Raw genomic sequence first — 25,798 nt, forward strand, 5'->3', positions numbered from 1 at the left:
TCCTTCTCCAGCTCGAGGTTTTACTCCTTTTCCTTTACTCGCAAACTGGTAGGAGGCCCCTCCTGGGACCACACAGGCTGCTGTTTGTGTCTTGCTTTCCTGCTCATCAGAGCAATTGTAGTTTGTTGTATCTTAATTATGCAAGATTCCCCTGTTAAGTTTCAGATCCTTCCTGCCAGTGTTTTTTACTTGATTCCTAGATTCCCTGTGATTCTGGAGTTTCCTGAAATCATGTGTATTTGTGCTACTCTTATTAAGTCCAGAGCATCTCAGCAGTGGATGAGCAGTGAAACCATGCTTAGTTGGTTTTGCCTTCTTGACCATTTCCTGCATGATGATGAGAGGGGTATCTTAGATGATGGCTTTTGCTCTCGTGTTTGCTTTGCAGGGATGTTTCTTATGTTCTTCAGGGATTGTGCTTTCCCTATTTATGCATCCTAGGCTGGAATTGCTATATGGATGATACTTCATCTCTCCCATCTATGTAGTACCCTGTTGTTTCAACGTTGGGGGTGGGTGGGTTCTGGATCTAGATTCCCTTGAACCTCTCCTGTTTCTTCCCTTTTGCTAGTCCCAGTAAATCGAGAAAGAAAAGAAAACAAAGACCTGTTTTACCTGGATTACTTTTACTAACCTGTGATCGTTCTCAGAGCCTTGGCTTTTGTATATGGATGCTCAAGAACTTAATGGTTTTCAGGTTTTGTTTCAGAATAGTTCTGTATTTTGCTCACACTAAAATGGGAGTTTCTTGGTCAAGTCCAATTGGAGAGAAATTAGGTGCTTGTTCTGCATGTTCAGATCTGTGTAACAGGCACTAACCAAGCAACACCACCAGCAGTTTGTGCAGCAGGAACAGTGGCATTAGAAACACAGTGGTAGTAGAGCTGAAAACCAGAACATGTCTGTTCCAACATGGCTTCTGTGTTGGGCTCTTCCCTAAGATGCTTGTTTGCTTTGGGCAGGTTTGGTACCAAGGACTTCTGCGATGCACAGTGCGACTTCCTCCATAAGGTGCACTTCCATTGTGTGGTGGAGGAATGTGGGGCCCTCTTCAGCACCCTGGATGGAGCCATCAAGCACGCCAAGTAAGTAGCAGAGTCTTGGGAAACCTTGGGAAAACTCTACATCACACACACTGCAGGACAAGAGAGACCTTCCTGAGTAACGCCTCTGTTCAGGAGCAGGAACGCGGGCAGTCCTAAGGGCAGCAGTTTGGGCATCCATGTGCTTCCTGTGTAAATGTGCTCAGCTAAAAGTTGTGCAGAACACCGTGTTCTCTTTAAATTTGTTTCACAATAAATGTGTTCAACTTGCGAAAAAGTGTTGGCAAGGCTGAGAATTGGACATTTGTGTTCTTCCATAGCCTACTTGACAGACCGTGTGTTCAAGGAGACCCAGATTTCTCACAGCACACATATATACCATCCAAAAAAATATATGGGAGGGGGAGGAGCCTGTAAACCCTGTCATTGTCACTGGATATAGACTTTTTGTGGAGTAGACACCTCCCCATCTCTGCAGTGTAGAAAGCGTTTTATTTGTTCATTGTCTTGTCATGACAAATCTCTCCTAACAAGTTTTCCCTAGCCCTTAGTTTATATGGTTTTAAGAGTTCAAAGCATGTGGATAAGGATCTTGAAATGAAGCAGTCAACCTGTCCAGCCCAACAGCACCCTCCTCCTCACCTTGCCATGCTCTTGTATTGTAAACCCTTCGTCATCTCATATCGTTTTGGAAAGCAGCAGCCAGCCCAGAGTTTGGTAGCCAGACATGTAGGTTAGAGGATGCAGCCTGTGTTCCTGAGGCTGGATAGCAAGCTCAGAACTCCAGATGTCTCTTGAGTGAAGAATGAATTTAAGATACCTTCCCACTGTTACAGTGAGGGGACTAGCAAAGGAAGGGCGGGATCCTGGAAATTCTCCCTGTTGTAAATTTCCATTGCTCTTTTTGCAGTTTTCACTTCCGAACTGAGGGTGGAACTGTGAAAAGTAACTCCGAGTCTCCCTTCTCAGCCACTGCTGAGAATAAGCCTTCACTGGCCCCTTCATCACCATCTGCTACTTCTGTCACCATGGCAAGCGCTCCAGCCCTCGATGTGCCCACTCCAAGTCCAACCACCATGCCCTCTGCCCCCACACTGCTAGCTTGGAAGCAGCTGGCTTCAACTATACCCCAGATGCCTCAGATCCCAGCATCAGTGCCTAACCTGGCAACTTCACCCTTGGCAACGACTTCCCTGGAGAACGCCAAGCCTCAGGTCAAACCCGGATTTCTCCAGTTCCAGGAGAAGTAAGTTGTAGATGCTGCTTTCCTCCTTACGCCCTCTCCAGCCTTGCAGTCCCCTCTGTACCACTCCTCAAAGCTGTAGTGCTACATCTGTATTCACCCACTGAAACACCTTCTGTCTTTCCTGGCTTTATCTCACAGAAAATTTACATGTACAAAGTCTAGAAAGTGCCTTAGTTTTCCTAGGAGAAAAAGCAGGATTGGTGAGTATATCTGGGAGTACTTTTAGGTGGGAGCTTAGAGGAGAAATAAACTTGCTGAGATATCACTGAAGCCTTTTTTATACCTCAGAAGACATGCACAGAAATACAGGTGTCTTTGCAGTACTTTTGACACTGAAGGCCACAAACCTGAGTAGCCCAATGCCAGATTTTGCTGCAGGGACTTACTGTGAGTTTCTGTAGTTGAGAAAAAATCAGTGGGCAGTGGAGAGCTCAGTTATGCAAAGGTGAGGTGTTACTCCAGCAAAGTACACAGAACTAACTAAGAGTAGATGTTTGCAGACAGCTGAAAGGGAAGGTAGCTGCATTTCTCCTGGGTTTGTCCCCAGTAAGCTCTTCTGGGAACGCCAACTGGAACTCAGTATAATTAACCTTCATTCATTTTTTTCAGTGAAGAAGATGCAGGGGTCAGGAAGTGGAGGGGGCTCAGGTGCTTGGACTCTGATTGTCAGGAATGGGTGTCTCAGCAGCTCAGGGAATAGGGAGCAATTCTCCCTCATTTCAGATCTCTCCAAGTTTTGCTGTCCTGGCTGAACTTCTGTACAAGTGTTATGAGTCTCTTTAAATCCTGTGTCTCTGGTTTTGTAGTGTTGGTTTACAGAGTAATTCACAGGGGAGGTGTCTGGCAGGAGGAAATGTACCTTGCTGAACTTCTTTTCAAACATAAAAGAAGTTTCACAGTGTTGGTGTTATTTCTGTTGCATAGACAGAAAGAGGTACAGAAGTTCTGTGGTTTACGCAGGAGTCCAGGCTCAGCTTAGGCATTGCTGTTTAATGATTCAGGCTGCTGGAGTCTCAGTCTCAGGGTCATGTATTGACAGTCATTTGCTTTCAAAGAAGTGTATTAATTCAGTTTCACATAACTGAGTAGGTATCATTTGGTACAGTGCTTGAGATCCAAGAGATCAATGTTCACCTACCTCTGATCTGACCTCTGTGCAGCCAGAAATCCATGGAATGGGGGGGGAGAGTAATGTATCAAAACCATTTAACTAATTAAATAGGCCACTGCTGATGGTGTCTACTCACGGGAAGCCCTGGCATCTTGCAGTGTGCTTGCCCCAGAGTTTCATTTCAGTTAGACAAAACTGAGATGAGAGAAACTGTCTGAATCCACTGAGGCAAATGTAAGCAGAAAGGGAGAAACAGCATCTGTGTGGATCTTGAGAGCTTTAAATTGCAAGTGTGGCCCTCGGAGACTACAGCACCCACCATGCACTGCTGTATTTCAGTAATCTTAATCAGGAGAGTGCTCTGGCTTGGTGGAATTGCAGTGGCATTGCCAGCATCAGTTTTAGGAAAGAGGAAGGTGGTTGTGGGCAATCTGTAGGCCATGTTTGGAGCAGAGGCTTCAGCTGGGCTCCCCCTGAATTAAATTTTGGCAAAGAAACCAATGTGTGAAATGAGTGAGGGTGATGATGGGGTGTTGGATGTGTTCCAGTGATCCCTGCCTGGCAACGGACTGCAAGTACGCCAACAAATTCCACTTCCACTGTCTCTTTGGGAACTGCAAGTACGTGTGCAAAACCTCGGGCAAAGCAGAATCCCACTGCCTGGACCACATCAACCCCAACAATAATCTGGTGAATGTGCGAGACCAGTTTGCTTACTATTCACTGCAGTGTCTCTGTCCAAACCAGGTAAGAGCAGTTCAAAAGCAATGTTCCACCCTGAAGTATGTGTGGGAGAAGAATGAGAAAGAGCAAGTAGACTGCTCAACAGGAAGTGAGGTCGAGTGTCTCATTCCTGGTCTAACTACAGAACCATGGAAGGGGCTAGCAAAATGTTTGGTTTCTAACAAATTGCAGGTGTTTGGATGTTTCCTTGGCTTGGGTGAACTGGACAAGGTAACTAGAATGCTCTGAGACACAAAATGAAATACAGTAAAAATCTATACCAGGGAAAAGCCACAAGTTAGGGTTGGGGTATCTCAATGTAGAATAATGCAATGCAGAAAGCACAGTGGCAATACAAAGTACATGACAGGGAGCATGACTGTATTGCAGCTTGTGGAAGATAACATGGATGTGATCTAGAGTATGAGTTCAGGGCTCTCTCATGTCTCAGAGGGACAGCATCAGTAGCAGCAGATGGGAGTGCATTTGGTTTAGATGTGCTTAAAACGACCTGTCTGCTACTCTCCAGCACTGTGAATTCAGGATGAGAGGGCATTACCACTGTCTTCGTCCTGGCTGCTACTTCGTGACTAACATCACCACCAAGCTGCCCTGGCATGTGAAAAAACATGAGAAGGCAGAGAGAAGGGCAGCCAACGGCTTCAAGTATTTTACCAAGCGAGAGGAGTGTGGCAGACTGGGTGAGTTGTCTTCTCTTCCCCCATCATCTCCCTCGTGTGGGCTGTCCCATGTCCCGCCTAAGAACACTGCGAGTTAGAGCCTGCAAGTTATGTTCAAGGTGTATTTGGTCATTAAAGCGCTGAACAAGAGAACAAATGAAACAGCAGTTCCTGATCTGCAGGAGCTGAAGCATATTTTCCCAAATAGACCCAGTTAAATGCATAGAAATGATAATATAGAGGAATATATATATATATTTGTCTGGAAATACAGCTTCCCCTTAGTTTTTGCTTTACAGGTCATTGTCAAGGCCTTTTTGTTTGTTTGGGGAATTTTTTTTTTTCACTTTGTAGTCTTTTGGGCCTAATACTTGGGTTGGGTGGAGTTTAAGAGTGCTTTTAGCAGTAATAAAAGGCATAAGGGAAATGCTTATTCTGATGAGTGCCTTGTGTGAACATCTTCCTGCATCAAGAAAGCTGCTGCTTTGCCTGATTGCAGGCAGCTTCAGATGAAAACTTACTTTATTTTTATTAGTCAGGGCACGACATTGAAAGACAAAGGGCAAATAACCAGAGATTGAGGTATGAAGAAGAGCATTCCATAAACTACTCCTCTGAAGCCATTCTCTACAGCCAGTTGTGAGCAGCAGGGAATGCAGTGCTGTATCTCTGTGCCAACCTCCCACCACAGCACGGCCTAAGGAAACACCCGAGATGTGGCACAGCCTCACACTGTGGCTTGCCCACTTGCCAGCACTATTAGCAGCAGGGCAGTAGTTATTAAATCCAAGTGCCTCTAGTGTAAAGCTGGTCGAACACAACAACAGAAAGTGGAATGCATTCCCAGGGAGGTAGCTAGAGCTGGAAGCCACGGCTCTGAACCTGGGGGGAATCCCTAAAGAGAGCTCCTGCAGAGCTCTGTCCTGAGCTGTCATGATTCACTTAACCCTTCAACTTGTGTTTCGGCTTAACAGTATCACAGACCCAGCCCCTTGGAACTGAAGCTGCAACAAACCAAGGTTCAGAATAACACTTCTGGGTGCTGTTCTCTCCCACTGCAGGGAAACAGCCAGAACCAGACTTTTCTTTTCAGCTTTCTTTTCATCAAGAATTTGTACCCAAATGGCAGCTTGTTTGTGGTAACCAGGGTACTGAGTGTCAACATGCTGCGGCCAGTACTTACCAAGGTCTCATTTGCACATGTCAGTAGATTCAGCAGTTGCAGGTATTTACTCAACTTTAGGTGTTTCAGGTGATAGCAAGAGCTAGACAAAGCAGGACAATGATACATGACACCCAGCCTACACGGGTGCCCTGGCAACAGGCGAGCCTTCACCTGCCCTTTGCTGATAGTGTTTCAGTCCCGCCAGCACTGTTTGTTCTCTATCCCAGAGAACAGCACAACGGGATGGGGAGGGCGAATGAGGTGGTGCTGTGGGGGAGTGCAGTGCCTAAACAAACATAAACTTGGCATGTGCCTAAAACACTAAACATGGGCTGGGTGATCCAGGAGCTGCTTGGCTCTGCCTGTGTCAGCAGTGTTTAGTTTGGGGAGCGATGGGGTGCATGCATCCAGCAGTGTGGACATCTGCCTATAGGTTGGGTTGCCATGCCATAAACATGTTTAGCCAGCATATGTTTTAGCCTTTGCCTGTTTAGATACAGGCAGCACGATGGGATGGTGTAGCTGGATGTGTTTGTGTAGGTCTAGATGGCTACATCAACATGTAAATGCATGTCTGCTTCTCTGTATATCTCTAGCCTTTTTATGTGTGTGTATATCTATATATCTATATATATATATACATCAGGTGCAGAAAGCACTGGCTTGCTTTAAAGGCTGTGAATGTTTCAGAACAAACATATACAACAGATTTTTCTTTAATACATGTGTTTGTGCATGTATAAGTATCAGACACACATGGATGGATGGGGAGGGAGAAACAGATAAATGAAAAATACCCACATGTGTAAGTACAGGGGGATGGGTGTAGCTACATGAGTAAAACTGAGCCTGTCTGTAGGTCTGTACAGGTCTGTAAGGGTATGGCCAAGGAATGATGGAGAACAGACAGAACCTGGTAGAGCTGTGTTTTAACTATAAGAAGCCATTATCTGTCAGCTATAGAATGTGGCTGTTGAGGGTTGTCACAAACTCCTGGCATGCATGGCATGATCCATAAGCACAAGACGTGTCACATACTGGGTGCCAGAACCCATAGGAATTGCTTGTTGCTGAGTAGCTGCCCCTATTACACAACAAATTTGGAGTGGCAGTAAACACTTCCTGGCTCGTTTCTATCTGACCAGAGGGTATAGTGTCCAGAGCCAACACTGTTGAGACTGCTGTACTGAGAGCATAGTTAGGAGGAAAAAGAGAAAAAGAACTTCTCATTTCCAATCTGAGCATGTATTTTTGATTGTAACCTCCACAATACAGTTAAATGTCTTGGTTCTGTTCTCTTTGTAAAGGAAAAGGTGCTAGCTAAGATTGGAGAGTGTTAGGCACTAGTGGATGTAATAGTAATGTTCCTTTCTTTACAACAAAATGAAGAAGGGTGGGACCAGTCTCACTTCTTAAACCTGTGTACACTGTAATCCTCTTCTGCAGTTGCTCAGCAATCAAAATACCATGTTTTGTCTCATTCAAGACTGTTCCTGAAGAACCCATGACCACTAGTAGTCTTCCACTAGAAACCCATGTAGCAGCAGCCCTGTCCCGTTTCCAGATCATCTTCCCTACAGTCCCTTTCCTTCTTGATACCTTCCATGTGCTACATATGATGGTTTTGTGTTTGTAGGTTGCAAATACAACCAGGTGAACAGCCACTTCCACTGCATTCGTGAGGGCTGCCAGTTCTCCTTCCTGCTCAAGCACCAAATGACATCCCACGCCAGAAAGCACATGAGAAGGATGCTGGGGAAGAACTTTGATCGTGTTCCTACTCAGGTGACTCACTAGTTATTTAAGCTGTAGATGTGCATGTAATATCGGTCCCTTTGGTTGCTTGCTCCAGAGCTGCCTTAGACATTTGTACCCAGACTCTCTCAAATGCAGATAAATATAGCATTGGGGGATGCAGCTGGGATACGTAAGTTCACCCAAGGTACCTTTACCTGGTTGGACTGCACAATAAGAGGAAGCATAGACATCGAAGCATTACTTAGTGTAAACAGCTTTTCCTTGTGAATTACGGAGATAAAAAATGGAGAACACTAAAACTACAACTTGCCCTCCCTCCCTGCTCTCTCAATATACACCAATTGGTTATTAAAATGAAGTGCTTAGGATGTGGAAGAATTGAACATGCTGGTTAAAGCAAACATTTCCTGTTGCACATAAAGAACTATTTGCTGCTTCCACCTAGGATGGGAGGAATACCAATCTTGACATTTTTCTTCCCTTATTGATTTGGAGTTAGTTTAGGGCACTCCTTGTCCTCTCTCAGGAAGTAGCAGAGCGATGCAGTTGCATCTTCTCTTAACACATAACTGAGAGCAGTCCAGCAAACAAAACAGGGATGAAAGCACAAATCAGAGCACGTGGCAAAGCTAATCAGATCACTGCTCTGCCTTTCTGCATTCAAATGTTCTACCTCCAGTTTTCCCCATACCTTAGTGGTGAGTTTGGCTATCCAGTGCTGCTGGCTACCTCCCAGGTAACCAGAGATGGCCAGGTCAGGCCAGGCCAGAGCAGCTGCGCGTGACCACAGCACACACCTCCATCACTGGTTTCAGCCTCTGTGCCCCTGTTGCAGTGTCTCAGCATGCAGGCATTAGGAGAGTAGTGTCCGCAGTCGTATTTCCAGTCTCTGAATGCAGCAGGACCTACACAGTAAGGTAGCAATGCCAAGATTAACACCTCCTGTTTTTGAATACATCGGAATCCACACACCAGGATGCTGGTGCCAAGATTAACGCTCCCAGCCTCTGAGCACATCACAATTCACATACCAGGATCCATGTGCCAAGCTCAAAGCCTGAGCTCCCAGGGAAGGCAGACTCACGCTCCCAGCCACCGTGCCATGGGTTCCACTCACGAGTGTGTTCCAGCTATCCCTCCTGAACTGTGACGGGGGAAATAAACGTGCAGACAGATGGTTTTGGTCTTGGCATCTTGCTTTTGGTGTGAAAGTCCCCGTCCTGTGTTCTTGCTGCAGGTTATTGGCCACACTCCAAGAAATGAAAATCTCCCCCAGGTTGGCAGCATGGCACCCAGCCCAGCCTCATCAGGAACCCCAGCTTCCTTTCAGGGACCCCCAAGCATGATGGACACTGAAACAGATGAGTACATGGATTACACTGGCTGCAGCCCTGGGGGTATCTCCTCTGAATCTTCCAATATGGACCGCAGCTGCTCCAGCACTCCAGTGGGCAACGAAAGTACATCAGCAGGTAAGAGAGAAGGGGTGGGGTGAAACGGATCCTCAGTTGCCTGCTCTCTCTCAGCAGATACACTCAGGAAGAGGCCAAAGAACAATTGCATCTTAAAATATGACCTGTACCAGCGTCACAGTAGTGCCTCATACTAACCTGGCTCCCTCCACCATTTCCGAGATCCATCAAAATGAGCACCTCAAACATCCATGAACTAACAGCATATCTTTTCTCCCCTGAAGAGAGGTTTTTATTCTCTGTCTTGGATAAGAGGATTTGAAAGAAAAATAGTTCTGGGCCTCTTCTGTACTTGGCATTTCCCCTGGTATCTTTATGTAGTTCTTGTGCAGCGTCTGAAGTCAGGTACTTTCCTATACAACTGAGGTACAGAAAGACTGTACAATAGCAAATACTGTATACACAGGGGAAAAAACGCTACCACATCTTCAGAAAGCAACACATAAAAGCAGCTCACTGAGCTCCCCTGCTCCCACTCTGTGCAGTGCTGCTCAGAAGAGACCTCCATCATCCCCTCTTTTTGCTAGGATAATGTGTAGCCATCTCCCACTGCCCTGTGTTAGGGGGTTATCTTCTCAGCAGTCAGATAGCTTTTATGAATTCTGTTACCTAGTGGTGATGCAGGGATCTCTTAGCTGCCCTTCCCAGGGTTAAGTGTTACATTCTACATAGGCTGCCTCACTGAGCTCGCTTTAGTTTTGTAACATTTCCCTGCTTTTCTTTCCCATACCAGTTAGATAAAGGTTATTCTATACCTGACCATGTCTGTGAACCCTGCTGGGTCATGACAGTGGTTGTCCCATGGCATTAAAGCTCCCCCTGAGTCCTGGTGGGACTGGTTCCTGGCACTCTGTCAGTAACTGTCTGGGACACAGCCCCCAGCTGCTATCCAGGGAGCAACACCACCCACCCAAATGTAAGACCAGCCTTGCAGCTATTAGTTGTATGAGCTGGCACTATGTACATGAACAAGGAATTTCTTCCCCCATGCCACCCACTAAAGCCACCCTACCTTGTGCAGAGACAACCCTCCTCTTCCTGATGCTGTCAGTTCCTCACCTTCTGTTTCTTCTCTGTTACAGTTCTGTTTCATACATTTGTGAATGTATTTTCCATTTTCATCGTATTGCTTCTGCTCTTGGGTTCTCATTTCAGTTCTTTTGTTTCTTGTTTTGGTTTGTTTTTTTTTTGTTTTATTTTTTATTGGTTTGGTTTGGGTTTTTTTCTCCTTTTTTTTCTGCTTTTTTTTCTCTCCACATTCTCCAGGCTGCCTGGTTCCTTCTACTGCTACTGCTGCTGCCGATGATGGTACCCATACTGCACCACAACCTCAACCACCATCTCTGCCTCCATCTTTCTCACAAGCCCTGCTTAGGTCTCCCCTTCCCACCCTCCCCTATCTCTTCTCTCCATCTTGTCTCTCATACTCTCTGCTCAGTGCCACTCTTGGATCCAGCAGAGGCATTGTCATGCCTGCCGCCAGCACCACTGGGTTTTCGCCCATCATTGCCACTCCAACTCCAGTAAAAAGTGACGTTCCCTTAGTTCAGGATGCAGCAGGTAACACTTCTTTGCTTTCTCTCTTGGTCTCCTGTGCCCATCTCCTTCCCCACTCACCCTGCCCACGTTTTCTCTGCACCTTTGGGTCAGTAAAAAACCATACATCACTCTGTGTCTTAATTAACTTTATCCATGGCCCTTCCACACCTCTCCTTTTGTCTGCTGACACAACAGCCACAGCTACAAAGGATAACCAAAACCACAGCAAACCACTGAGACACATCAGGTATCCACCTGAGAGAAACTGCCACCAGTTCCAAATGAGGGGAAAAATCTAACAAAATGCAAAGTTAACATGCTCTTTCAGCCTCTTGGTAACAGCAGGGTGGCCATAAAGGAAAGTTTTTCTCATGTAGCATTAATGGGACTTGGGATTCTTGCTTAGCTCTTCCAGGCCAGCCAACACCATAACTACCATAGTCTGCTGCACATAGCAGGTACCCAGTTCCCCTGTTTTTATTGATCTTTTAAGCTTCACTGCTTCCTATCCCTGCATGAAGCCATAAAATTCAGGGCTGCTCTCCCCAGCACCAGTAACAGAGTAAGTACAGTGTCACTGTGATGACATCATCAGACAGCTCAGGCTGTTTCTCACACTCACTGTTATTTATATCTGCTCTTAACAGCTGCAGAAAATCCATCGAGATTTTTAGTTTTAAGCTGCCATGTTTCCCATGTGTGACTAAGATCAGAGATGTCTCAGGCTGGGGATTCTCATTCCAGCTGGGAATGGTTTTTAGGGTGTGTCTCGGTTTTGGCTTCTTTTCCCAACTCTCAGCTCTTTTCTAGTTAATTAAGGGCATATTTGTGCTTAAAGTTCACACTGAAGAGGATTCTGGCAGCCTACAAATGTCCCAGTCATTCTTCCTGCCAGTTTTAGTAATGAGCAAATCCAAGGTAAACGGTTGGGAGTGTGGCTGGACGACCAACTCTGCTTTGAAGGTCATGGATTTTACTCATGGATTTGGCAGAAGGATCCTTTGCCCTGTCCGGAGGAGGGTGTTCCAGTGAACAAAATTCACAAGAAACTCTATTTTTGCTTCATTTTTTTCTTCAAGGATTTGCATGAACCTGAAACATTCTAGGCTTGTGCTCTGCTTTCCTCTAATGATACGTTTTTAAGTTTCTTTTTACTTTGTATAGTTTTGTGGATCTTTGTGTTATGAGTAGTTGAAAAGACCAGCTTATGGAATGCGCTTACCATTGAGAATTGCTTGGGATTACAGTTGCTGAGGCTTGTAAATCTTCAGTTGGGTGCTAGGGACTGAACACTGTCTGGTGGCTAAAGCAGGAGGGTGTATGAGGTTCTCACTGCTCTTTCCCATGCTCTTGTGCTGAAACTGCCTGTCTGAGGAAATAGAATTGGTCTCACTAAGTTTTAAGCCCATCTATTTGAACTGATGTAAAAGCTGGGCAGACACATTGAACTTAGAACAGGTAAAATCTAAATTACACTTATTTCCCAGGCAGTCTTTCCCCTAAAATGGCTTATCCCATATTGCTGTCTGGAGCCAGACAAGAGGAGCATTCATACCAAGGATAAAAGACTTGATGATTTGGCTGTAACCGATTTTAAAGAAGGGGTTGATCTGGATAGCAGTGGTTTGTCCAGGCAGGGATGCACTTACACTGGTGCTCTGGAAGCACAGAACTAGATTTACAATACCAGATGTTTCTGGGGAGAGCAGAGAGTTAATTGGTCACAGGTTCTGTAGCTAAAGCTTGCTAATTTAAAATCCACAGTGACAGGAAGTTATTCTTTCACTGGTAGCTGGTTAAATTTGCCTTAACATGCAGATTCCACCAGCCACGTATCACTAAGATGGTCTCACCAGGGATGCCCCAAGCTAGTGTCTTTACTTGCAGCCAGAGCAGAAATGCCATAGAATGAACGGGTGTGGAAAAGTCTTTTGTTCCTTGCTTATCCTGCAGTCTGTATAGCCCGGCCATGCCAAGGGCCACCAAAGGGATTAGGTTGCTGCTACCATTTCATTGACTTCTGCCTTCAGTACAGCCCCAGTTTAACTTCTGGAGGCTTCCTTCAATGATATCCTCCCTTTCTCTAGAAGGGTTGTCTTTGGAAGGGCCAGATATGGCAAAAATAGCATTCATCACATTAAATACCTGCTTATCAGCCAGAAAAGAAAACAATTCTACAACAGTCAAAGAGATGAGTGTTTCTTCAGCTGCCTAGACAAGGATGCAAGCTGCTCTGGGTTTTCAGGCCCCAGGCACTGTGTGTCACAAATCATGCCTCTTTTTCAGAGGATGGCAGTTTCAGCATGAGGAGAGGCAAAACAACAACAACAAAAAAGTATGGTTTAGTTTCAAGCTATAATTTCCAATTACACTCACAGTTCTGCACCTGGTGAGAAATTCTTGCCTCCAACCTCATCTGTGCTGCATGTTGATACTGGAGATTGTGGTTTGATTCTGGAAACAGCAAGCAGAGAAGAAAAAAAAGTTAATAGATATAATGAGGTCGAGTCCTTGATGTCAGCTTGATCCTAGGGGACGTGAGCACTAGCCAGTTATGCTGGCCCTGTGAATGAAAGTAGAAGATGGATGAGGGCTCTTTATTTACTAGGGGCATCATGTGATTTTTGAGACCCAAGGGAAAGCTGCAGAACTGGTATTTTCTCTCAGAGTCCACTGGCTAGTGATGATGAGAATTAGCCCCATTGAACATCTGTCCATCTGTCTTTCTAAGTGCACTCATCGTAATGTGTAGGCTCATTACAGTGAGGGATGTTGCAGTCTCCTGGCCAAAGTCCATCCTATTTCTATAAATTCCCCCCCTTGCAGTTTTAATCACGCATGGGATCCTTCCTCACTTCCTCCCTGTCCTTGGCAATTGCAGTGTATTACAAGAGCCTGGATAGGCGATAGTATACACGTACCAGTTTTTAGCATGTTAAACTCTTCTGCCACTTCAGTTAACACACCTCAGGCCTTGGGTTGGAACAAGCCAGCTCCTCTGTATTAAAGTCTGACTTTAGGAAAATAGGCCTAGAGATTAACTAAGCAGCAGAAGAAACTGAGAGAGTAGCAAAACAGAGAAGCAGTCATCAGCATCTACACCATATTGGGTATACCAGAGCACCAGTTAGAGACAAGGTGGGATATGCTGGAAATAGAGGAAGCGATGTCCAACAGGCATCAGCCAGCCCACATTCCCAGTTCAGGCTTCCGTAGAGCTTTTGAGGGCTGAGCCGCTGGGTGGGAGCAGTTGCAGCATTGTGCCCTGGCAGACACAGACCTTGACAGGATGGTTGGGAGATGAAGAGAGACCTGGCTGTCAGCGACACCACTCTTTGCTTTTTCTCCCTAGGGAATACCATCACTATGCCAACTGCCTCAGGGGCCAAAAAGCGTTTCTGGATCATTGAGGACATGTCCCCGTTTGGCAAGCGCCGCAAGACTGCGTCCTCCCGCAAGATGCTGGACGAAGGGATGATGCTGGAGGGATTTCGGCGCTATGACCTCTACGAGGACTGCAAGGACTCCAGCTGCCAATTCTCTCTCAAGGTTACGCACTACCACTGCACGCGGGAGAATTGTGGCTACAAGTTCTGTGGCCGTACCCACATGTACAAGCACGCCCAGCATCACGATCGTGTTGACAACCTGGTATTGGATGATTTCAAACGCTTCAAGTCTTCACTGAGTTGCAACTTCCCAGACTGTCAGTTCTCTGGCAATAGCACACACTTCCACTGTCTGCGCTGTGGCTTCCGCTGCACTGACAGCACTAAGGTGACAGCCCACCGTAAGCACCACGGCAAGCAGGACGTCATCAGTGCTGCTGGCTTCTGCCAGTTCAGCTCCAGTGTGGACTGCGAGGTGCCTGACTGCAAGTACAAACTCAAGTGCTCCCACTTCCACTGCACCTACCCTGGCTGCAAACACACGGTGGTGGGCATGTCACAGATGGACTCGCACAAGCGCAAACATGAGAAGCAGGAGCGAGGGGAGCTTCCTGCCATCTCTCCTGGCCCCGAGGGCCTTGCCCACTCCACTCTTGAGTATGACATCCAGAACTCTTCCATCAACCTGGACAGCTCCCTCAACCTCAGCACTGACAACAACAGCTCCCTCTTCTTCCTGCAGAACGCAGCTGGTGTGGGCCTCAATGATTCCCTGGACCTCAGCAAGAAGCAGTCAGAAGTCACTGAAGGTCCATCACCGAGCAGAGCCGGGACTGCACCTCAGGAGAGGGGGGCAGTGGCATCTGGCTCCGGTGATGTGGAGGACGAGGATGACTCTTCCCAAGAGGATGAAGAGGATGATGAGGAAGAAATGAATGAAGAAGAGGAGGATGATGAAGAGGAGGACGACGATGATGATGATGAAGAGGATGATGAAGAGGAAGACCTGAACACAGATTCTGAGGAATCGCTGCCTGACCCTGAGGGCCTGGCCACTAAAGAAGATGGAGAACCAGAGGAGGCTGCTTCTTCCACAGATCAGGGCGATGCTTCCATGCCACAGGGCGAGCAAGCCCTTACTCCAGCCCCAACTCCTGCTCCAGCTGCAGCTCCAGCTGCTGCCCCAGCCTCTACTGTCGCTCCAGCAGCTTCTCCTTAATCTTAGAGACAACGGCAGCAGTGGTTTGGTTTTGCTCTTACACAAAATTACTAAGAGGACCCCCTATGAGGCAAGAACAAAGATTGGGATGGAAAGTGGAAAACAAACTCCGTGCCACACACACGAGAGAGAGAGGAAGGAAGGAAACCCACGCTCCTCCTCAGGCCCCGTAAGAGACAGGTTGGCAGCAGGACTGGTGCTGCATCCCTTCATTCTGCAATCACAGAACATGGGGGCAGGAAGCAGCATGAAACACCCTTTTATATGGACATGAACCTTGAGGGTACCAGCTGCTTTTCCTTGCTCCCTGCATGGTGCGTGGGGCCTGTGCCCATCTGGGGACCCTTTGTTATGGGTGGGGCTCTATCCCCCCATGTTTCTTTCCGGGTTTTGTTTTTCCATGTTTTCAGTTGTACGATATTAATAATAATCTCCACTTCTTGGAGGGGGGTGGGTGGGAACAACAGGTAATGAATTTTAGAACTATATATTTGTGTGTGTGTCTCTCTATATAATGTACACACACACACACATATATAACACGCAAGGAATTGGTGTCACAAGGACAAGTAGCTCAGCTTTGCGGGTGGGAAGGAGGGGTGAGGGGTGTTTGCTCTCTCTCTCTCTCCACCCCTCCCCCCTTCTTTCTCCAGCATTAAATGAATGGCATCAGGCAGCAAGGGTGGGAGTGGGTATTTATTGTCACATAAATGAGGACGCATTAATGAATGAGCAGGGGTGGGAATGGGACACTCCTCTGTTCTTCCAGATCCTTTTTACTATTAATGATAATAATTTTGAATGCTATTTATATTGTAAAACTTTTCTCAGTCTACACTTACTTTCTCTGTAGGACACCTCTCCTCATCCCTGCTGTTCTGCCTGTAGGGAATTTAGCTGAAGTAACTTGGGAAGAGCACAGCAGGCAGTTAAAGGGTCTGTCACACTGGAGGACTGGGGTTAATCTCCCATCCAGTTCCATCTCATCCCAACTCCCAGGTGCTTCCTCTCTATTGAGGGTGAGGCGTTTTTGTGGTGCTTCAGTATCCCCATCTCAGGAGGCTGTGAGCTGACACTGTCCCGCGGTGCAGCACAGGGAGCACCGTGCTCACAGAAGAGCATCCTAAGCCGTTAAAGCAGCCTTCAAAAGTACTTGCTGTCTGACCAGGCAGTTGTGCAGTGGCAGGTATGTCCCTGGTCCCCAAGCCCTCGTCCCCAGCCTTTCACCGTGGATGGGCAAGCCTGTCATCTGTGTGCATGGACTCAATGTTCTGCTGACTCTGGGAGAGGGTGAAGGCACTGCTGAAGAGGGAGGCAAAGGCAGCACACATTCAGGACCCCACTGTGGGATGTCCTGCTCAGGCTTGGGGGGGCGGGGGTGTGTCTCTTTTGCTCAGCACTGGGTGGGAGGAGGGACACTGCTGGTCTATAGCTATTGGCCCCATCATGGTTTTTGCAGCTACAAAACATGAGGCTGCTGCAACCCATGCAGCACCGAGAACTGAAGATGGGGGAGAGGCTAGCTGAGGGCAGGTGTAATCCAGCTAAGAATTAAAGTATTTCTGGTGCCATGCTGATAAATTCTGACAAGTAGGGCCAATAGCTTGGGCACTGCATAAGCAAATGCAACTGTACTGTGTTGAAACCTGCCACATCCAGCGGCTTGGGCTTCCCCTGGTGACGAGCTCTTCCCTGCTCTCTTTCCCCAGCCCAGGCTGGGAACACACACTACAGGATGCTGCCTGGACTCTGGCAGGTGAGACAGCAGCTGTTTGACTTGAGTCTGAGAGAGGGCTTGTGTCTCCATCCACCTGGGCTCCAGAAGGACTAGCTGTATGAATTAACTGCTAGTTATTTCAGTGCCAGTTTGTAAGTATTCCAGCCTAGCAGAAGGTTCCTGGTGTCTGAAGTTTGTCCCTTTTTTACATAAAATACCTACTTTTCTAACACCATGCAGGCCACCCCCAGCTCCAAGGGATCCTGTTTCCCCCCGTGAACAGAAAAAGGCCTCAAGAAGTTTAGGTTGGGGTTTTTTCCTCCCTTTAATTCTTTCCCTAAGGACGTGGTGCAGCTCAGGCCTGGCTCTAAGGCAGCAGCTCGGCTGTGTCAGTGTGGGGACAGAATGTGCAGAGAATGTTGCAAAAGGCAAAAAACCTGATAAAAACCAGCAGTTGTACAGTATTTTTCCTGTAAAGGTTATTGCTAGAGATAGAACAAAGGAGAAGCCACCGACGCCAGGGGCTGGGGCTCACCTGCCCTCTGCCCAGCCCTTAGATACGGTTTATTGTGTGCAATTCATTTTTTCTCTTTTTTTTTTTTCCTTTTTTTAATTTTTACTTTTTTTTCCTTTGTTTTTCCCTTCGATGTAGGGTTTGTTGGGGGGGGGCAGGGGAGGGGGGGCCTCAATGCTATGGGTTGAGGCTGACTTCACCCTCCCAGCACTGAGCGGAGCTGCACGATTCCGACTTCTAACTTGAATTTTGTAGAGATGAAACCAATGGAAACAAATGAACTATTGTTATTGGTAGGTTGTAGTTTATTTAATTCTTTTGGAGTTCTTTTCCGCTGTCAGCTATTTGTGTGGCTTTTGTTTTCATAGGGGTTTTTTGTTTGTTTGGTTTTGTTTTGTTTGGTATATCCCCTGCCCTCAGCTCTGTGTTTTCTAGCACAACCTGATTCTTGACTAGGATGAAGCTCATGTTCCTGGGGCAGAGCGAGGGAACGAGGCCCTGGAATTTCTGCAGGGGATGGGGCAAAACGATTTTACTTTAACAGCATTTGCTGCAGGTTCTGTACATCTTCCCCATAGTCAGTACTTCGATAGCATGGCGATGGGCTCCAGGAGGAATCCCTTGGATGTAACACAAGCCACATCTTGGAAACCAGATGTGTTTATTCTGTACCACTGAAGTCATCGTGCGTATCAGTGACTTCTGTGGAAGGCAGGATCGAGCCGACTGCCTTGGAGACAGCATCCTGCCAGGTTTGCACAAAACCTGCCTGGGAGGTGCTAACGCTGAAGGCGAGGGGGAGGTTTCAGTGGCGAGGCTCAGGGCTCCCTGGGCCACTGGTATCCCTTCAGGAGAGCCGGGCTGCTTCCTGGCTGGTAGGAGCAGTTTTACCTCTCCCCTTTCGTACCTCACCAGACTCCACTGACTCGCTGCACAACAGTGGGAGAGAGCAGAGGTGTGTGGAGAAAAGGGGTAACAGACCTACCGGTAGCTCTGCCCGCTCCGGCTGGCGCTGGACATTCCTTCCATCATCCCGGTGCAGCTCACCATGATCCACGCTGACGGGGCCCTGTTTCACAAGCCCTTCTGTGTGGCTCAGCGTGCCAGAAGGGCCTTGTGTTGATCTATGCACACCATTTTCTCCCCCGAGGCATCCTACTTCTTGACATCTCAGCCCTTCTCCCAAACTTCTATCATCAGTCACCTCCAGGAGCCGGCACAGGGAATGACATTTCTTTCCCAACAGGCTACTGCTAAATGCAACCCCGGTGCAGGACCTGGCCCCTCACAGGACAGTGGCCACCCAGCAGGTTGGCCATACCCCCAGAACACATCTTACTCCACCTTCTCCAAGTCTTGTTTGTGTAAATCTCTTCCTATGTCTCTGTTCACAACAACAACAAGTCAAGAAAGTTAAACCCAGCTGTTTATTCTGCCATGTGAAGGCTTTAATTTCGGCAAAACTCTTAAGCAGATGCTGGCTGAAGGGCGCAGGTTTAAGCCCAGGCTTAAGTGCTTTTCTGAACAGAGGCCTCAACAGCACAAAGAGCCCTGTTGCAGCGAGGTGGGTTCGCACTTCGAGCGATCATATCAATAGGACTGTTAATACAATGCTATTGTGCTTAAAGAATGACCAGGGAAAGAGAGGGCGAGACAACAGCCTATGAGGAGGGGGAAGAGGAGGGAGGAAATGGAACTGTTCTGTCCAAACCAAGATAAAACCCAACCAAAAGCAAACCTTGAGAAGGACCCTCCTGAGTCTGCTCCCATTCACTGCTGAAGAGCAAACAAAACCATGAAATCAAAAACTATTGACTAGATTGTTCATTCTAGCCACAAACTCAACTGGATTCAAGTCTGTGTGGAAGGAATTTTGTAAAGAAAAAAAAATAAAAAAAATTAAAAAAAAATAAAAAGTTTTCCAATGTAGCAAAAAAATAACTTTAAAAAAACAAAAATGACAAAAAAAAAGACAAAGAGGGAGGATTCTAGCCTTTTGTAATCTCCATATTGCACACTAGGACTATAAGCCATTGCTAGCTCATTTTGAATTTTAAATGTGTAATTTTTTTGGGTCTTTTTTTTTTTTGTTTTGTTGTTGTTTTATTATTTTTTTTTTTCTTTCCGTGGGGGAGGGGGGGAAATAAATGCTTGAACCACCAATGCTCTTTTTAATGTTTTATAAATATGTATGTGTATATATATAAATATAAAAATAATATGTATGCACATATATATGTGTGTGTGTATATATCTATATGTATATACATATATATAGATATATAGATATATATATAGGTTTTGAGACAAAAAAATGCAGAAAGTGAAAAAAAAAAAACAACACCCTAACCAGGATGGTGTGCTCTGATTTACTTGAATCTGGTCTCTTCAGCACCTGCGTTATTAAGAACTGAATATTTTTCCACTTGAATTTAGTGCTATTAGAAATTTAATATATGTGTTTTATTTATTTGATTTTTTTTTTTTGCATGACTGATGCAAGGTTTGACATTTTCACTCAATAAAAACTGGAAAAAAAACCCCAATGTTTTAAGCGATCAAGTTGTCTTCTTCATTGAGGGGGTGGTGTATTTGTCTAAGAGCTAACAAGTCTTGGAGCAGTTTGGGTCTTTTAAAGGCTAGTCAGGGCCCTGCACCCATCAGAACAGCCCCTGGTTCGGCACTAGTGCTAAGTGCAATGGGAACCAAGTGCTCTCCATACAGACTCTGGCCTCAAGCTTTCTAAGCAGCCCTATAGTTTTACTTGAAGTGCTCACTGGGGCCCCTGGTAAACCTGATGCTTCTCCACGATGTGCTAAACTGGGACCTAGAATCAGAGATTGACTTTTCCCTTCCTACCTTGGCCTGCAAGCTCCGGGTGGTGATGGGGATCCATGGTGGAACTGTGCTTGCTGTTCCTGCCACTTGAAACCTTACAGTGACATTCAAAGCCCACTAAATCACTTTCAGTATCACCCTAACAAAAGAGAGATGAGGAGCATGAATGAAACAGCCTGTCTGCATAGAAGGGGTGGGGCTAATAAATCTACTAATCTCCACTAAAATGCAACGTGAAGCTCTGTGCTTTGACAGAACTTAGCAAGAACATGTTAAGCTGCATGCCACGCATCAACGAGCTGAAGGAAAGCATTCCTTACCTGGCCACTCCATTCCTTTTTCCTGCTGCAGAAACTTGCATACACTGTGCACGTGCAAAGTACAGTGACTGCCATCTGGGATGACTGTTGTTCAGCAAGAGGGTGTCCTGACAGCCACAGTGGGACAATACTGCTTGGTACCACTGACTGTAAAGGAACAACAGATTAGATAAAACCGCTGCGCGCTCGATGCAGCTTGTCCCCAACATCCCAGCCAAGACTCTTCCCAGACCTGGGCACTTCCACACTGGAGGTGCATTAGAACAGGCTTTTATCACCAGATCCCTGCTCTGAACGAGGCAGTAGATCCACCTTAGCCTCAGGACTTGGGGCTGTTGGGAAGAACATTTTGTGTGCTCTAAAGCAATTGCCCTCACAGTACCTGCCAGGTACCAACACGTTCCCAAGTACTCACCCCTCGGAAGAAGATGTTGCCAGCACATATCCCAGTGGTCTCTTTGGGAACCTGTCCCCTTACCAAGACATAACCGCACAAGAGCTGCCCTGTGTTGCCCCCCATGCCCTCCACCCTGCCCAAAGTTGTTCTTCCACTGGTGAGGTACAAACACTGTGAACAACACCCATGTGCAGCCGCAGACCCGCACACATCCAGCTGCCTTCCCAATAAGGCCGGGCTTGAGTGCCATGGAACTGCAACTGGTGCTGCACCAGCAGCAGGTGTCTGATGGCTGCATCCAACCCCTCTCACGGCCTCTGCGGTGCCAAATGAACAGCTCCTGGCATGAAACACAGCTCTGCTGCCTGTCCTGCCAAAGTGCTGTTGGGGATGGGGAAAGAGCAATGTCAAAGGTCCTGTGTTACCCAAAGAAAGCAAGGACAACCCCTCCCGTGTGGCTCTTCCCCTCCTAGCTCAAAGCAGCTGCGTCTTTGCACCTGCCACCCGTCAGAGCACCCAGGAGCAGCAGAGCAGTGCTTGACAAGCCTGATGCATTGGCAGCAGCTGCCTTCTTATTAGCAGAGAGGATTAGACTCCTCTCTTTCAAAGCCCCCTCGTTGCTCCGCTGCAGCTCCCAGCCATCCTGTTTTCAGATGCCATTATCCGAACATGCTCCTAATCCAACCTTGGAGCACAGAGGTTTGTCCTCACTGGAGCTCTGCCCGCAGCACGTGGGGTATTTACATGACTGTGTTTCCTGGGGGGGGGGGGGGACACAACAGGGGACCCAAACAACACAACTCACTGCTGGAAAGCTCTTGCAGGAACCTGCCTGCTCTGTGCAGAACTCTGGCTGCACTTCATGAAAGAATGACTAAGTCATGGGAGAAGCTGCAAGCTGAACAAATCGAAGGCTCACCACTGCATCTGCAGCTCTGCATCCAGCTGCTGCAGCTGGTGAGCCATGGAAGGCAGCAGACACACAGCGAGGCTGCTGCTTGTAACGTCAGGACAAAAACTGGGCATTGCTGCTGGTAATATTCTTTGATTACACCAAATGTACCCCTGGAACAGCATCTTTTGTGAGTGCAGAACCCTACAGTTACACACAGCCACAAAACTACACTGCCCCTTGTACATAAGAGCAGATGATAGCTACTTTTCAGCACTCTACCCGGTTGTCTGCAGCACACACCACCACAGCAGAACTACCCCTTGGCACCACCTCAAACAAAGAGCACTGCCTTCCCCTCTCCAAGCAATTCCAGACTTTAAACCAACAGAGGCAGCAAAAGTTCAACCGCCTCAAACATAAACATGCAGCGCTCAAGGTGTTCCAGGGGACAGAACGGGAGACCAGATGGTTCTGCTGCTGCTTCCAGTCAGCCTGGTTTTTAGATGGCATTAACCAACATGCTTTAGGGCAGCCTTAGCACATGGAGACCTGTCCTTGCCGGGGTTGTAACAGCCAATGAGGACAGAAATGAAGACGGCAGATTATCAGTGTTGGCTGAGAATGAAGGTAATAGCCATCACAATGGCTCGGAAAGACGATCGTGGCTATTCATCCCAGTGCGTCTCACAGACAGCCTAGCAAGGGTATTTTTAGCAATAACTAGGAAAATGATACTTTGAGTTACACCTCTCCTTATGTCCTAGACCTGCAAGGAACAGTTTTTATACTGTGGAAGGCATTCATTTAATTTGCAGGAATCTTTCTTACCAGCTCCAACCTTCATTCCCCTTTAGTGAAGCCCATCTCCCAGGGAGCTGCATGCAGAGCAGTTGGTCTGGGGCAGCCAGCGATCACACTGAGCCACCCCCTCAGGTGTGCAGAGCTGGAGCCCATGCCCAGCCAAATCCTCCTCGCAGCTTGCTCAGCTGAGTACAGAGTGCAGTAAAGCATGTCTGACTCTGGAGGATATTTACTCCGGCAGCACAACGCCTCCTACACCAAAGCAGAAGGAAATTCAGAGTTCTGCTGCTTACTGGTACAGAGGAAAAGCAGCTCTTGTGACACACAACATGTACTGGGCATAACTTGCAGCTTGCAAGGACCAGTGCTCAACACTGGCTTTCTAAGGCTAAATAACATTGAGGCCTAGACTTAGAATCATAGAATCATAGAATAGTTAGGGTTGGAAAGAACCTTAAGATCATCCAGTTCCAACCCCCTGCATGGGCAGGGACACCTCACACTAAACCATGGCACCCAAGGCCTCGTCCAACCTGGTCTTGAACACTGCCAGGGATGGCGCATTCATAACCTCCCTGGGCAACCCATTCCAGTGCCTCACCACCCTAAAAGGAAAGAATTTCCTCCTTATATCCAATCTAAACTTCCCCTGTTTAAGTTTTAACCCGTTCCCTCTTGTCCTATCCTTGCTAAGGAAATGGCTCTGTTAAATAAGCCCATCTTTATACCTCTAGATTAGAGAAAATTAGATCAAATCTGGAGCTGAGCAGGATTTTAGAACAGAAGAGCAGTGGTCAAGTCCCTGGGTATGAGTGTGGCTGAGATGTCCAAAGGAGCCCAGTTTCAGGGGATTCTGTAGGGCAGGAAAGGGGAGCTACACATGTGCTGCTGCAGCTTTAGAAATACCTACTACTGAGAAAACAGGGCATGTCTGACGGGGTGGCAGCACTGGAGACTCCTAGATCTCTCAGCAGACTAGCAAGAGTTATTCCCCCTCCCTGTCACAGGACCAGAGGCCAGAAGTAGAAATCCTGACAACACAGACGCAAAAGGGGAAAAAGCATTCACACAATGTAGGAAAAATGAACTGAGCCAGCTTCTGGTACTACCCATGCTGCCCGGGTTACGGGAGCCAAGACGGGCACTGGCCATTACCAGGTAACAGCCAGCCAACAGCTAATAAATGCCTTGACACTTCCTGGAGAAACATTTCCACGGGGCATTATCATGCAGTGTACTAACAGCCAGTACACCACCACAAAGCCAGGGACAAGTATTACGACAGAGAAGTGTGCACCAAACGTTCAAACCTGAGCTCTAAAATTTCCTTCCCAGTTCTGCACGAGCCCATCCCAAGAAGGAAGGCTCTGAACCTACAATAAGGTACATACAGGCTGCATCAACCCCTGCTGTCACAGCCACGTCCTGCATTGGCACCTCTGGGCTGTTGCACACAGGCATGAAACTGCATTCACAAACCTGCAGTGCCCTTTTGGAGAACTTTTAAAGCAGCAGCTCTTGGGGAAAGGGAAGGAGAGGAGCTATAGCCAAATATCCCCCCCGCCAATCTGCATGCAATCTGCATGGAAGACTGAAGCTTTCAAACATGACAATAAAATCTCACATCGTCTTCAAGGAGAACATGAACTTTAAAGACTTCTCAGAAGTCAGCGAGCAGCTTGTACCTCTTCCAAGCAAAAAAAGGCATGTAGATTGCTGGGAATGCTTCAGGAGTTTCACATACGCACGTGCACACACACGAATAAATAAGTAATTTCTGCCTTTCTCTGCAAACCAAGGCAGAACTTAAGTTTAATGCAACCAAACTTGGGAAGATGAGAGCATGCATAAATATACCTGTGCACGAGACTTGCACATGAATGCCTACAGCAAAACACACAGGTTTGCCAAATACCTGTGCGGGGACAAGTTTAGGTGAAAGCACACACGAGCATGGGAAGGAACTGCATGTGTGATGTGCACTATACCTGGTATTTTTTATGAGTATCTATAAAAAGGTAAGGATAGGTAAGATGCTTTTGAGTCCCTCTGTTCCAGTGTTAAGTGGAAATCCACATCCTGGCAGGAAGACCCTGCTTTTTGGGTCTCTGTCTGCTGTCTTGAACAAACTTCACCAATAACTGAAAGCTGACAACAGCTAAGTCTGGAGGCAACAGTCTCTACCAAAGGGGTGAGGGCAAAGAGGAGAGAAAGGCACTAAACAGCATCTGTAGGCACAGCAGTGTTAGAAGGGATGACAGGTTCTTCATGCCAGCTCTGGGGCAAGAAGTGAGCTCACTGGAGTCCCTAACATGCATCTTCCCTTCCAAGGGACAACTGCTTGCTCCAAAGATAGGAACATGGCCCCTCCAGAAGCAGATCCCTTCACCTTGCCTGTGGCAGTCAGGGTGCTCTGGCCCTTGAAGTGCCCCAGGCCCATGGTGGCTGAGGAGGGGTGGCCAACAGAGGCAGCTTCCCTCCTTCCTTCTGCTCTTTTTTGGCAGGGAAACTCTTAAACAAACAAATGAAGAAACACTGAGGATTTAAGTAAACAGACCAAGATTTATCTGACAGGCTGCTGAGCCTTTCCCTGCCCCCTTCCCACAGGGCACGGTGCTGCCTTGTGCTCTCGCTGGGAAGCCAGCTACCAACATCTGTCCCGAGCCCTTGCTGTCACCAGCAGCCCCTAGGACCCTCCTGTGATCCCAGGCCACAGCCAAACTCTGCCTAAACATCAAAGCTCTACAGCCCAACACGTTAAAGAGGATAAAAAATAGCCATTTGGGCTGTAACCACAGCAAGGCAAAGCCCCTCGCAGGGAGCCACGCTTGCTCATTGGGCTACCAGGCACCAATCCTACAAGTCACGTCTCAGCTGGAGCTTGTTGCACCCATGAGATGGAAGGGAACCAGAGGCAGCACCTCCCAAGGCTGTAACAGCCACCACACAGAGATGGTTCCCCACAGCTAAC

At 47.2% G+C, this 25,798-nt stretch overlaps 1 protein-coding gene and 1 long non-coding RNA gene across 11 annotated transcripts in view; one reads left to right on the forward strand and one right to left on the reverse strand.

The window, feature by feature from the left end:
• CASZ1 (castor zinc finger 1) overlaps window positions 1-18,453 on the forward strand; it is a 282,546-nt gene extending 264,093 nt beyond the window's left edge. For 9 of the 10 annotated variants that reach the window (XM_061450109.1, XM_061450107.1, XM_061450113.1 and 6 more), the window contains 8 exons: window positions 963-1,085; window positions 1,954-2,289; window positions 3,949-4,147; window positions 4,653-4,824; window positions 7,605-7,753; window positions 8,964-9,198; window positions 10,465-10,758; window positions 14,090-18,453. In XM_061450109.1, the coding sequence (XP_061306093.1) occupies window positions 963-1,085; window positions 1,954-2,289; window positions 3,949-4,147; window positions 4,653-4,824; window positions 7,605-7,753; window positions 8,964-9,198; window positions 10,465-10,758; window positions 14,090-15,345 (2,764 nt within the window). In that variant the 3' untranslated portion in view covers window positions 15,346-18,453. The remainder of the gene's footprint in view (window positions 1-962; window positions 1,086-1,953; window positions 2,290-3,948; window positions 4,148-4,652; window positions 4,825-7,604; window positions 7,754-8,963; window positions 9,199-10,464; window positions 10,759-14,089) is intronic. The other variant, XM_061450116.1, reaches the window with a different exon arrangement.
• Window positions 18,454-18,980: 527 nt separating this feature from the next.
• Window positions 18,981-20,876, reverse strand: LOC133267667 (uncharacterized). Its single transcript, XR_009742828.1, has 2 exons — window positions 20,735-20,876; window positions 18,981-19,237 (listed from the first exon to the last, which is right to left on the reverse strand). It is a non-coding gene; the product is annotated as an uncharacterized LOC133267667 (long non-coding RNA).
• Window positions 20,877-25,798: the final 4,922 nt, after the last annotated feature.

Source organism: Pezoporus flaviventris, unplaced genomic scaffold (genome assembly GCF_033815535.1).
Source record: "Pezoporus flaviventris isolate CSIRO_AGI_PZ_B2104156 unplaced genomic scaffold, CSIRO_AGI_Pfla_v1 ptg000009l, whole genome shotgun sequence".
Classification (NCBI taxonomy): Eukaryota; Metazoa; Chordata; class Aves; order Psittaciformes; family Psittacidae; genus Pezoporus; species Pezoporus flaviventris.